This window comes from Uloborus diversus, chromosome 8 (assembly GCF_026930045.1).
Source record: "Uloborus diversus isolate 005 chromosome 8, Udiv.v.3.1, whole genome shotgun sequence".
Taxonomy (NCBI): domain Eukaryota; kingdom Metazoa; phylum Arthropoda; class Arachnida; order Araneae; family Uloboridae; genus Uloborus; species Uloborus diversus.
Genome location: NC_072738.1, coordinates 65848134 through 65862419, shown reverse-complemented (window position 1 = coordinate 65862419; position 14286 = coordinate 65848134). Strand labels below are relative to the sequence as shown.

General features: G+C 32.3%; 1 protein-coding gene across 2 annotated transcripts in view; it reads left to right on the top strand.

The window, feature by feature from the left end:
- The window catches only part of LOC129228216 (cdc42 homolog), a 41651-nt gene that overhangs the window by 16470 nt on the left and 10895 nt on the right, over positions 1 to 14286 (top strand). For both annotated transcript variants that reach the window (XM_054862880.1, XM_054862881.1), the window contains exon 4: positions 192 to 389. In XM_054862880.1, the coding sequence (XP_054718855.1) occupies positions 192 to 389 (198 nt within the window). The remainder of the gene's footprint in view (positions 1 to 191; positions 390 to 14286) is intronic.

Below are 14286 nucleotides of genomic sequence, written 5' to 3'. Positions count from 1 at the left end.
GTTTCAAAGAATTACATATTTAATTTAATTAAAAAAAAATGTTTGGAAGGTAACGTGACCCTTTAAAAAAACAAAATTTTTTAACTCTGACTCATGATTTTTTGTCGATGTATAAGTTGCGGGCATATTTGTTTTCCATTAATGGGTGTGGAATCTGTAAACCTATGTGTGACTTAATGTTCTTCTTGCAGTGGGTACCTGAGATCACCCACCATTGCCAGAAGACACCTTTCCTGTTGGTGGGCACTCAAATCGATCTGCGAGACGATGTGGTGACAGTAGAAAAATTAGCTAAAAACAAACAAAAGCCCATTACCTACGAGCAAGGGGAGAAGCTCGCCAAAGAATTGAAAGCCGTTAAATATGTGGAGTGTTCGGCCCTTACCCAGGTATATATTTGATTGTTTTGATAATCTCTTGCTGCTGCTAAGCTTTATGCTGTGTCTGTCAACATGTTATTTGTGCCTTTGAATGTTTAGTAGTTTAACTATCAATTTAAAAAATATCTATGTGTTGTAATTTTTTTTTTTTTTTTGAACCTTGGATTTAAGCACCTTTGTTTTGCAAAAACGTTTTGTTGGCTTATTTTTTTGTGTTCATGTTTCAACTATTTGTTGTAAAAGTCACTTGAGAAACAGTTGTTTCAAGCATATCTTGCCACAACTTATCAGATGTTTAAAGTTCATTTTTTTAAATTTCTTTGTTTTAAACTGTCATTATTATCCTTGTATAGCTTAATAACAATTGTTACTTATTCCAAAATATTTATTCTTTTTCGCTTTAGTATATTATTGTATGTACAATAGAATGGATCGATTTTTTTTCTTTTTTGGATTTTTAAGTCCTACCTATGCCAAAAAGAAGTTATGTGGTGTACAGATTCATGGAAAAAATAAATAAAAAGTTAAATTTTTAGTTAAGATCCGCCACTATACCACTATAGAGATACTCTAGAAAATTGAGCCTATTGTGTTTTTTAAAAATATGTTTCTAGAATTTTAAGTTCTACCTATGTGGATTTAGATATCTCATACAGATTAATTGAAACCTAAAATAAAAAGTTGAATTTTAAGTTAGGAACTTTTACAAGGGGGTCAAACTAAAGAAATTAGAGTCATTTTTGGTAAAAATTCAAAGTCAACCTTTTTTTTAAATATAATTTTAGAATCCAGCTATACGGATGTTATAAGAGATGTTATAAAAAACATAGATGAAAGAGAAAGGGTTTAAATTAAAAAAAAAAGCCCCAGCTAGTGTGTGAATTACGTGACTTCCTTTTACTCCAATTAAATGTCAGTCATTTCCCCATTATTGGCATTTTTAATGTGATTCAATAGTTTACTCTCTAAATATCACCAACAGTGACCAAATTGAAACCAGATTAAAAAAAAAAAATGTCATATTTGTCATTAAGTTGGCGACCAAAATACTGGCGATATATCGCCAAGTGTCTGCCAAATTATAACACTACTTGAATTTACATCAAAATTAACAATGATTTCCCCCCAGAAAGGGGCAAAAGACACCTTCAGAAAACCCAAATGCAACCTAAAGGGGAGGTGCACAACTAGTTCCCACTAGAAGTCTAAGTACCAAGTTTCAACTTTCTAGGACATACCCTTCTTGAGTTATGCGACATACACACATATGTACATACAGACGTCATGAAAAAACTCGTTGTAATTCACTCGGGAATCGTCAAAATGGTTATTTCGTGTGTCTATACGTTCTGAGGCACTTATCCACGTGTGGTCGAGTCAAAAAAAAAACCTTTCATTCGGGGCTGAGCAAAATGGAAATTAAGGTTGGTTTTTGAGGGAAAATTTTTTCGTGAATACAATACTTCCTTTTTTGTGAAAGGAAGTATAAAATGGTTAGCCACACTGTCACAAGGGGTTATAGTCTGTTCCAATCTAAGTTGACACTGAAGGGAAAGGTACGAGATGTGCTACTCCGCGATGAGAAGTAGTTCTAGTAAATTTGGAGGTTTAAACGGGTGTAAATTCATAAATGATGTGAAAAAAATAGAGAATGTATGTGGTTAAAACATATAGTTGAAGTTGTTGTGTGTTAAATATATTTAATTTGTAAGAATTTGATTACAAAAGGAAAATCAAAGTGCCATAACTCGTCTTCTGTCTTGGCGAAGACGAGTTTTCAAGTTTAACCTTGGCTGGCTTTCTGTGGACCGACAAACCCCAGAACAGGTTTCTCCCCACTTCGCATTGCCAAGGAAAAACATCTGATTGTCATTATGACTTTTAAATGAATTCTCCACATTGTGGTCAAAGCATTTCCGCCTGGTCTGTTTTCATTTATGCCTTCCATCGTTATTTCCAAGCAATTGAATACATTTTTAAAAACAGGTTTCGTGAGTAGGAAATAAAAAATGAAATGAAAATATTAGTTTTCAATTATTTACTTGTTGCAATTACAAATACACCGGGATTTTTCTTTCCTTTGAATTTGAGATTTATAACTTGGTAGTTTTAAATAGCTTTCGTTTTTTACATGATGAGCCCAAACTTCAAAAAAATTATTGTGAAAAAAAATTAAAAAAAAAAAAAGATTTTTTTTTTTTGGATTGTTTGAAAAGTCTATGGAGGAAAAAAATAATGCTCTCACACATATCTACGATACACTATTACAAATTTAAACTGATGAACTGCTGGATGAAGAAATTTTACTTCTTCATTTTAAATTTGAAACATACACATCTCCCTCGAAATATGAAATTAATTCGCCCCCCCCTCCAGGTTTAGAACCCTTGCCTTAAATTAATTTTTTATAGGAAGTAAATTTACTCGCTCCCAAAGTATACCTATAAAGTAGGCTACATTAACCACGCTAAGGTAAGTAAAACAATTTTTAATGAATTGAGTTTCGGGATTAATCATATACTTTCACAGTCACCCAAAATTGAGAGCTTTAACTTTTCTATTTGCAAACCTCGATGCATTTTTGTTTATTATTTTAAACTTTTTTCATAAATAAGTTGAGCTTAAAATTGACAGTTTTTTGAAAAATTCAAAATTAATATTTTCTCTAAGCTCTGGAGTGCAGTAATAGCTAATTGTTTCCATGAAGTTTTTTATTTGAATAGAATTTTTTTAAAAAGGGCAATCTTTTTTTCCCAAATTTGGATTTTTAATTATTACTTTTTATTTGTTTTCCTGTTAATTTTTTAATCATTCAGAATTATTTGTTAATTACTTTGGTAACCGATAGCTCTCCGCTGCTGCAAAATGAAATCCCATTCACAGCCTTGCATTTGTGATTAAAATATGATGAAATATATTTGAGAAAAATCTAATTTCTTGGAAAAATTCAAGGATAGTTGTTTCATATATAGGATAGTTGTTATGTTGATATTTAAATTTTTTTTCCCTCGCCAAATTTGGCAAGTCTCGCCGTTGATTGGCACGTGCCCTACTCAGAGTAACCTCGTTTCCTTGACAACGGCTGCAATTCGGCTCACCTAGCTTACCCTTCAGTGCCAACTTAAAGTGAAACAAAGTATAGCTAATTATTTGAACCTTTTGTAGCAAAGTTCACAGTGCTTTATGCCAAAGCAAAATACTAATTTTAATTCTTTTAATTATTTATTACAATGAACTAAAACATACTAAATGATGATGATAAAATTTGCCGGTGCATTTAGTACTTTCTAAACTTAAAATAACATTGGAATTACAGTAGATGGTTATCACTCTTTGTGTTGAAAACTGGCATGGGGCTTCGTGATTTCAGGCAATTTTGTATGAACCTGTCTCTTCTATATGGTCCATGGGCATCAGCAGATGCTTCTATGACTACATTTATTATTCTTTCTGTGGCCTGAGTGTGGCAGGGAAAATTTTGGAGTGTCATAATGATTGCCGAGTTTACTATTGCTTCTAAATGCATTGCATCACTAAATCGTTCAGTCAGTAGAGGCTCTGTCATATTTTCCCACTTAACCAAATTGACGTAATCTGTCGCACAAAAATTAAAATATGGTAAATTGAAAACGCAGATGCTAATGTCCATTCCAGTGGTTTGGGTAGGAGCATCTTTGTGTGCTTGCGGAATCCCTTGAAGTTCCAATTGCCTTATGTGATAGCTGTCGTTAGCTAGCATTGATATCAGAAAATTTTCTCAATGACCAAAAACCCATTTCTTTAATAACAAGGTCAATAACTTCCTTGAAATATTTTGACAAATATCACGATAGAATAATAGTTGGATGCAAATGCTATGCACAAGTGATTACAGATGGTTTTGTTTTGATCTTGAGCCACATAAGCACCTAACTTTTACAATGAATGTAGTTAGTTTCCCTAAAATCTCAAAACAGATTTTGATAAGCTGCAATATAGTCTGAGAGTTCTGTTCGTAGGTGTAAGCTACCTTAAGTGGTAAACATTTCCATGGTTTTTCTTGGGCAGACTTTCACTGCAATATCCAGAGTTGATGGCTTTACAAATTTCAATTAGGTAATGTTGATTGGTGATTACATCTGTTTTGTTGGTCATTTCACATAGCATGCATTCTATAGGCCCGAATGCAACTACTAGTAGCTACTCACATGTCACATCCATTCAACAATTTTCCTATTTTGCGAGTGAAGTTTCTGGGCCCAAGCGTAGGTTTTATTATCGGTTTTATGTTTCGAATAACACCTCTTTAAATCCTGTGTTGATAGAAATTTCACTGCAACCAATTGCAGTAAACTTTGTTTCATCTATCTCATTATCAACAGAAGGCAAGAAATTTATGACAAGTTTCCAATGATTTGGGCTTTTCAGAGCTTTTCAGACACATGGCTAATATTCTCAGAGTCGGAAAGGGAGTATTTAGGAGATGGGAATATTGCAAAATACTTAACCCGTTCGGGACGGCAGTCCGCAGAAGATAGCCCTCCCTCAGGATGGCAGCTGTTACACGCGGACTGTTCTCACAGGCCGGAGCAATTTCTCCCGCTAAGCCTAATACGCAATTTCGGAAAGTATGCATACATAATAATAGATAAATTGTATACTTTAAGCAGAAATGAAACCATTTTTTAATATATGATAAAATATATCAAATTTTCAATCATAACAAAAAATTTAATGAAAATAATTGATATTTAACAGTAAAAAGGCAAAATATATTGTTTTTTACAATAACTAAAAGTACCAAAATTAAACAATATATGTTCTACAAAACAGGAAAAGTATTTGTAATTAATATTATGAAATACATGAAGAATATTATAACAATTAATCTTTTAACCCATTACCCACTGGTGTTGCGTTGACGCAACGGTTATAATAAATATCCATAGAAACTACACTAGAAATCTAATTTTTTATCGATTGCTAATTTGAATTTAAGAATATTAGTCAAAATATGTTAAATAAAAAATTGCTTTAAATTTTTTTTATATATGATAAAAATTGTTTTTCTCACATGTTTTGTTTTTGACTAAATTTGTGATCCAGTTTTCTGTCAGAAAAAATAAAAATAAAAAAAAGTTTTGGTTTAGATATGAAATACTTTTAGTAAAGGTCACTTTTTATCAGGACATTCCTCAAAGAAACTGCATCTGCTGGGGAGGAGAAGGAAGTAAAAACTGGCGTTGCGTTGATGCAACGTCAGCGAAAAAGGGGTAGACTGACTGTCTGTCTCAATTGCTTTAGAGTAGAACTATATTTCATTTTTATTCTGCGCGTTTTGACTGTGGAAGCTTTTTTTTTCATCTCTGCCTTTCGAAATGCCCAGAACAAGATATCTAACTTTGGAAGAAGCATTGGAACAGATTTACGAACAAAACTCAGATGATGAAAATGAAGAAACAGATGTTGTTGTACCACCAGAAATAACAGAAGCTAGTGATGAAGAAGGCAATGACAACATTTTAACTAATGATAATGAAGTTTTATCGTGCGATACTGCAGGCGAAGTTGAAGTCCACGTAAAAAAAGTTCAATTGTTCCAAATCCTGTAGTAAAAAAAACTAAAAAGCGAAAAACAGAAGATTGGCGATGGACAAAACAGGAACCAATTGATAGGTATCAACCAAAAAATGAAGAAGACAATGCCCCATTCAAGCTGTGAGACACACTCTAGAATGTAAAGCTAGTGCTGATATTTTTAATCTTTTTTTTTATTCCGATGTTTTATCGCATCTTGTAGAACAAATAAATGTGTATGCAAACAAATTTAAAATTTCTAAAATGCATTTATGTGCTTATTTTATATAAATTTCAGTTTCTTCTAAAGTGCTCGGCAAGTTTAAGAACCGTTACTAAGATTACAAAAATTTCCTGTGTATAAAAAGCATTGAAACTGCTGAAGAATTTCTGATAAAACTACTTAGCATTACTCCTTTTTCTGCTGACGTTGCGTCAACGCAACACCCTATATTTGTAAAAGTACGTGCATTTTTGCTCTTTTTTAAGCATATTCCTATTATATAGGTTCAGAATGATAACTTTTATGATTTTTATCCAAAAAAAAATAACGATTTCGAGTTACGGCGGTTAATGGGTTAAAGCCACATGAAAAATTTCAAAGCATGGATAAATGCGCATTGAGCATTTTACACTCATACTTAGTGTTACGTCTTTTATTCTGCTTTGAGCAAATTACACATCTCTGTCTAAGTTCTTTGCCTTCTTTTTCAGCGTATGATTTTCGAAAGTAACTACTGTATGAAGAACTCCAACAAAACTAATTTATAGTTTCAATGTGACCCAAAAGATCTATAGATAGATCAGTGATAAATTACGATATTTCCTCCTCGGAAAGATAACGTGTTCACCATGACTACCAAATGAACATAAAAGTGAAACCCCTTGCTGGAATATCTCCCCTCCAATCCCATTATAAATGGAACCGAAACTAGAAAGAGCCACTTCAAAATGAGTATACGTTTCTTTTCTCTTTTGTGAGCACATGTTTATATTTTCTTTCACGAAATCCAATAAATCACAGACACTTGACACCCCATTCTGACATCAGACAGAGAAATACTAATGCAGGAAAGCAATCATTTGAAGGGAACATGGATAAGTAACACCATCTAATAGTAAACATTTCGTTCCAAATCTAAAATGCAGAATAGAGTCGTTAGGCCGGCTTCATACTTCTTACCGTAATGCAGGGATGCGTTTTATCGCTGACGCAAAGACGCGTCGTTTTGAACGTTTTAATGCTACTCAACAATCAATAATTATCATTTTTGAGCATCTTGACTGTAGGAAAATATTTTTTTTAAATAAAAATATGTAACCGGTTTTTAATATTTTTTCCAAAATTCAACCCTCTTGTTGCAATAAAAAAATTTTGAAATCAACTTTTTAAATTCATGTATCCTTAATCTTTTCTGCATAGGTAGATTTGGGTCGATAAAACTTTTTATTTTCACCGTATAAGAGTGATCCACCCTAATATACAATATAGTGAATTGTTTTGCATAACCTTTTATGACTGTGTGCACAAACCACGTGATATTTTGTTCATTCTTTTTGTGATTGTCTGATTTTGGCCAATGTCTTCAGTTTTCCCATCCCATTTTCTTCTTTGAATTGACAACGGGGCTCAGAAAACTTAAACTTGTGTCATGTTTTCAAGCTTGAGTGTCGCTGATAAGCAAGAAACGGTTTTAAATTTCTTTCTTAATATGGCATGCCATAGTTTTAGCATGTGAGGAATAATCTAGTTGTACAAGAAAAAAAGTTAGTATTTAATGCACACAAAATAGGTAGATTTGACTGCATAGATTCAAAAATGAATATATTGTTCTTTTTTGTTTTATTTATTTTTTCATTTTTTTGTGCATAAATTCATTAAATTCGGGGAGTGCAAATAATTGTAGGGAACATGGTTGAACTAAACAAATAAATGCAGGATTTGTGTTTTATTTTGAGACTTCATAATATCTATCATTGTTGAATGTGTGCAGAAAACATTTTAAATTTTTATATATTGTTCTTTAGCTTCAATTGAATTACTATTTTATTTATTTTTTTCATCCTTGCAATATCTATATTTTCTCAAAACTTCTATATTGCGTAATTTTAACCCAAACCATGTGCGAAAAACTGCAAGTGGGAGGTTCCTCTTGGAACTGTATATTTGTAGATACTTTTATGCCAAGAACATTGGCAAATCTCAACAGGCAGCATATAGAAGTTCAATCGTTTGTTACGTATTGATCAGTTAACAAATTATGCATAGTTAATTAAATTACAGTAGAAATTAATGATTTAGAATTAGGAAATGAAAAACTTGTTAGATTTGTTTTTTGATATTATGTATATGTGAAGAATTTGTTACAGTTGGTTTAAATATATTTACATTTTTATTAGTCTACTCTTTTTCCTTTCCCTTTAACCTAGGGAAGAAAATTGAAAAGACCTATAACATATAAAGGGGGTTCAATTAATTCAGCTTTACTAAATCTTTCGGCATTTTAAAACGTGTGGTATTGTTGGAATCGAATATACAGGGTTCATACGGTCCTTCAAAACTCCTTCAATACTCCTTCATTTAGGAAATTTTTTTGAAAAGCCCTTCAAACTCCTTCATTTTGGTTTCAACTCCTTCAAAACTCCTTCTTTTTTAGTTCAAGACTACATAATCTTCCTCTGTGACACTAATTTAAATCATTTCAATCGATGAACTAAACTTCATCACATCGTCACTGGAGCGAAGATATAAGAGCAATTTTAATGTAGTAATTTTGCATATTTATTTTTTTTATATAAAAATGTGATTTACAAATTGATTATAGAAGTCTTAAAAGTTGAAGGTGAAAATATTGTTAGATGACTGAGACATTTCATAAGTTTTTCAAGTTTTATGGTTATTGCTTTTCCCCCCACCACACTCTCAGCAGCAAAAGTCAGTTTGTCTAATTATTATTTAAATATTTAAAAATACATAAGTTGATATTAAGTGATTTGTTTAAAAAAAATAATTGTTTCGTAATTCACAGTTTTGACATTCTAAAAAAAGTCATCCATGTGTGATGTCATACCTTAAAGGGGGAGACGGGTTCATGAAATTTTGACAAGGGAAGAAGCGAGAGTGACAAAAGTGACATCAGTTATTATAACTTTTTTATGAACATGTGACAAAGGGAGAAGTAAGGTGAAGTGTGACAAAAGGGAAAGAGGATGAAATATGTTGAAAAATGCCCGTCATCATTTAAGGACATCCCACATGTACTCCTTCAAAACCTCATTGTACTCCTTCAAAACTCCTTCATTTTATTTCTGAAATTGAGTGTTACCCCGGATATATCACAAATATTCTCGCCTACATGAACGAAAAACTATGTTCATATATGTATGTGCTGTTGTAAATGGGGCATTTCACGGTATTTGTGACATAGGGGTGTCCATAACAAAATTTGTTAAAAGGTTAAAACTTTATATATATTTAAAAAGCACATTCCCGAGGACATGAATGTCATATTTTTTTCTTTATTTTCTTCATATTATCCATGTAATTGCAATCAAAACATCAAAAATACAACTTTTATCCTTACGAACTCTATGTTGAATTTTTCTTCAATGGTGACTTGAACTGAATTTCAAGCCAAAACTGGTGCTTGGGACAAATAAAGTAAAGGATTATCTCTAATACATATAATAATTTTAATCAAACAGCGCATTTGTTAAAAAATTATAGGTTGTGAAAATGGTGATTGTAGAGTCCATAACAATAAGTAGAAGAAACGTTTTGTTAAAATTTTTATTTATTCATTTTATATCACTACTAGTGGTACCCGCACGGCTTCGCCCGTAATAGAAAAATTAAAGGTCTTTTGGTTCGCTTGTATATTGACAAATAATGTATGGTGAATTTTCTCGCCAATTGGCTTGTACCGACGTTACGGTTCCACGTTATGATAATTTCGTATCTCGCCAATTGGCTTGTGCCCATGTTACGGTTCCACGTTATGATAATTTCGTAATTTATGATAGGTTTTTTTTTCTTAAAATTGGAATAAAAAAAGAACCACATCGAATTTTTGAAAAATCGCTTCAAGGTGCACACCCCCATGCTACATACTAACTTTGTGCCAAATTTCATGAAAATCGGCCGAACGGTTTAGGCGCTATGCGCGTCACAGACATCCTACGGACATCCTACAGACATCCTACAGACATCCTCCGGACAGAGAGACTTTCTGCTTTATTATTAGTAAAGAAGTTGAATATTTTCTAATTTCACCAATGGTGTAACAATATTCTAAAATAAGTTTCATGATTATTTAAATTTGGTATTTTTATTAATTTTCTAAATTTGGTTATCGACTCTACAAAACATTACGGACTCTACATATGCCAACTGTTTCAACACAGCTCTTTCTTTACTAAAATACTTGAACAGCCTGCACAGAAAAAAAAGAACAAAATTAGCCCTTTAAAGAGAATTACAACTTATACTTTAAAAAACTTTGACTTTCAGAAGAAGCTTGACTGCACAAGTGTATAGGGGGAGTCAGGGCACATTGGTCTGGCTCTCTACTTTTCTTCTTTTTACTTTCTTCTATATCTAATATATAGAAGAAAGTATTGGATTCGTGCAAATTTTCGAATTTTGACGGATTCGATCGTTTTGAGGTGTGCCGAGTTCATTTCGACTATTTTTGGAAAATGTCTGTCTGTCTGTGTGTATGTGTGTCACGTCTGTGTGTGACCAGTTGTTTGTGGCCGCTCTACAGCAAAAACTACCGCATGAAATCGAACGAAACTTGGTACACATATGTGCCCCTATGTGAACTCGTGCCCATTGGTTTTTGGCGCGAATTCCTCCAAGGGGGGTGGAGCAATGGGACGTTTTTTGAGTTACGCGTGATTGCTATTCCTCAGGAAGTAACTGGCGGAATCAAACAAAATTTGGTCCATATGTTGCCAGTAACAGGAACAGGTGCTGATTCAATTATGGTGTCAATAACTCAAACGGGGGTTGAGCTATAGAGCGTTTTTTGTCGTCAATTGTGACTGCTGTATCTCAAGAAATAATGAACGGAATGAAAGAAAAATTTATCGGCAAGTAGCCCTTAGTGGGTATAAAAGCTGATTTTATTTTGGTGTCAACAGCTAAAAAGGGGGTAGCGCAATCGCCCGTTCTTTTTTTCCATTGTGAGTGCCCTATCTCAAAAAGTAATGCTACGTTCTGGTTGAAATTTGGAATATATGTGAATCCATATGTAAACAGGCTTTGGTTCAATTTTGGCGCCAATCGCGCCAAGAGGTGCTGATTTATTTTTATTATCATTATTTTTTAGCAAATAAAAATAGCTTTATTAGTGCAACAATAAGAAAGATAAATCGTAATAGATTGTTTATTTCTCGTGATTTTAATTGTATGGAAATGATCAGGAATATTATTTTAATGATTTAAAATTTTTAACTGTTGCCATCTTATGTTTGTTAACAAATAAAATATTTGTAATTAATTTAAGCAAGGCTTTTAAAATAACTTTCAATTTTCGCTCTTTGCTTTGCTTTTGCAATAATGCAGACATTGGGATGGTCGTCAAGTTTTTTCATGTGTAATTTCGTTTTTGTTGGGAATATTGCTTCCTCGTCAAGCATGGGGAGGGATCAGAAAAAAAAAAGAAAAATATAGAAGAAAGTTTCGTGATGGCCGCAACATACTAGTTTTTATCTCATCATAACATTCATTTAGTAATTTTATTTTCTACCATGAGTTACATTAAATATTTCTCATCACCCCAGACAGTTTTCAATTCATTAACTTTTTTCTCATCAATATTTTAACAGGATCTTTGTGAAGTGAACCAACCTGCCACAGTCCCTGGGTCCCCTCACCACATTACAAAAATAACTTCTGTTACATTTTTAATTATAAAATATTATCCAACATTTGTATCCAACAAATGTTGCTTTGTGATTATAATCAAAAACCAAAGTTTAAAGATCAATATAATTAAAATTGACCAACATCTACCGTTACGTTTTTTCAAGAATCAGCACAATTTGTGTTTATAGCAACTTCACTATTGCTAATACTAGAGTATTGCTTTTTTAATCGTTCTAAAAGTTTTGGTAGGTTTTCTAAAAGTGAATCAACATACCCCTGGTTCTTGGTCCAAAAAAAGTTGTCCTGATTTTTTTCTTAAGAACAAAAAATAAACTGCTGATACTTGAGAACTTAAAACACTTATTTTAGGAGAGGAATTCAATTTATTGCTTCATTCTTCATGAAAACCATTAAAAAAAAAATAAAATTGCTTAGTTATGAAAGTTAATCAATTAAAAATAGCTCTGCCATAATAAGTTTCTGAAATTTGTTCATAATAACTGTGCCATAGAATTTCATTATAGAAATTGTAGAACTATTGGCGCTACTTTTTGTTGGTCCTAAATTTAAAAAAAAAAGGTATTAAAATTATCAAGGCCGGTTTAACGAGCCCCAATTTCCCCTCTTATCTTATGGGATGTTGACTGATCTGGTGGCCCTAAATTTCATCATATTTCCAGTGAGACATTTAAAAAATTTCCAGTGTTATGTACAAAAAAAAAAAAAAAAACTTTTACAATAAAATAAGGAACAAAGTATGGCATTTCAGAGTTTATTTAGTACATCAATATTAGGGCCGTTAAACAGCAAAAAAACAGATCTTTTGTGCCATACATGACTGATCATACATTTAATTAAATGAAATTATTTAAACCGGAAATGAACAAAATTTTGTTGCTTAAAAATACATGTGATTCCTAAAGCAAAAAATGTTGCATTTTTTAATTGAATTAACAGAAAATTTAACTTACCTTTAAAAATGCAATTTAAAAAGTTTTGACTTAAAAACATCTTCTCCCTAACATGTCTTTCCTTCCCTTAAAATTCATCCGGAAATTTCAATTTACCAAAGATGGTCCAGTATTGATCATTTCAGATAACCAAGGTTCTACTATAAAAGTTAAATTGCTAATAAAATTTGAATTAAAACCTATCATTTCTAATAAATTCAAGACTGGAGAAATCAACATATCACTTGGTCTGTTCCAACAGGAGGCCAACTTCAATCTGGTACACCCCTCCTAACAGCACCTCCCTTAAATATCCCACAGACACCCCCCCCCCCCCAAAAAAAAAAAAGAAATGAGAAAAACTTCAATGGCACAGTCTGCGGCATAACCCTCCCTCCCTGTGGGCATCCCTCACATATATGATGGAGAAATAGCCATAACAGTTGATTCTATCATTGAAACTATTGCAGAATGAGGTAGTATTGTTATTTAGAGTTCTATAAACAATAATTCAAACAATACTCAAATGTGACAAATATGTCGAGTCCGTACATGTTCATAAACGTGCAGTTCTTTAGTAAATAATTCCGTAAAAAATATTTTTTACCTTTAAAAAAATTTTTTTTTTTGGTGCTTAAATGTATTATAGATAAACTGAGACATAGTAGAAAACCTTCATTAGGTAATAATAGTTATTAATTTCACAGAAAATTTGATGATAGTTTAAGCAAAAATTTCCATATCTTTTGAGTGTAGGGTCCGTAACATGCTATATATGTTCCTACATCTTTAGAAATTCAACACAAATCTAAACTTTTTTACTTTTTTCAATGCTATGACATAGGTACACATAGGACTAATCATTTACAAAAAATTTAACTTCACTATTTGCACTAATCATGAGTAGGAGGCTAAAAAATCCTGATGAAGTGTAGAGTCCGTAACAGCCAAATACTGTAAAATGCCCCAAATGTTGTTTTTATTCTATCCAAACAGGTGCTAAAATTTAGATTTAGATGAGGGTCGACTGCTTTAAGTGTCGTGGTGGAGCGAATCACAATATTTAAGAGTTAGAAAAGGCAGCATTATTGTTTGACTATAGCAGCCTTTTGTATATTCCCAGCCTTTTGTATCTTCCCACAGTTCAAAAAAATTGTTTGCATTATGTTTCTTCCACCTTTTTGTTCAAATTATTTTTTTTATCAAAAGTTTTCGAATCTTCCACTGGCAGGAGGGTACATGTGTTTTTTTTTTTTTCTATTGGGCAGAATTCCGTCAATTTCTATCTTCTGATTCATGGGAATCCATTTTTTTTGTTAATAATGTGTGAGACAAAAAAGGAAAGAAAATCCCATGTTTGTAAGAAATAACATTTTGTTTTGCTTGGCATAATTATATTTATATTAGTTACTGTTTAGGAAATAATAATTAATATAGAAAACTAATAAGAGATGTGTAGAAATTGTTGCCCAATTTCAGAAAAGCTGTAAAATTGCCTGTACGCCCACTTTTCCACATGCAACGGAAG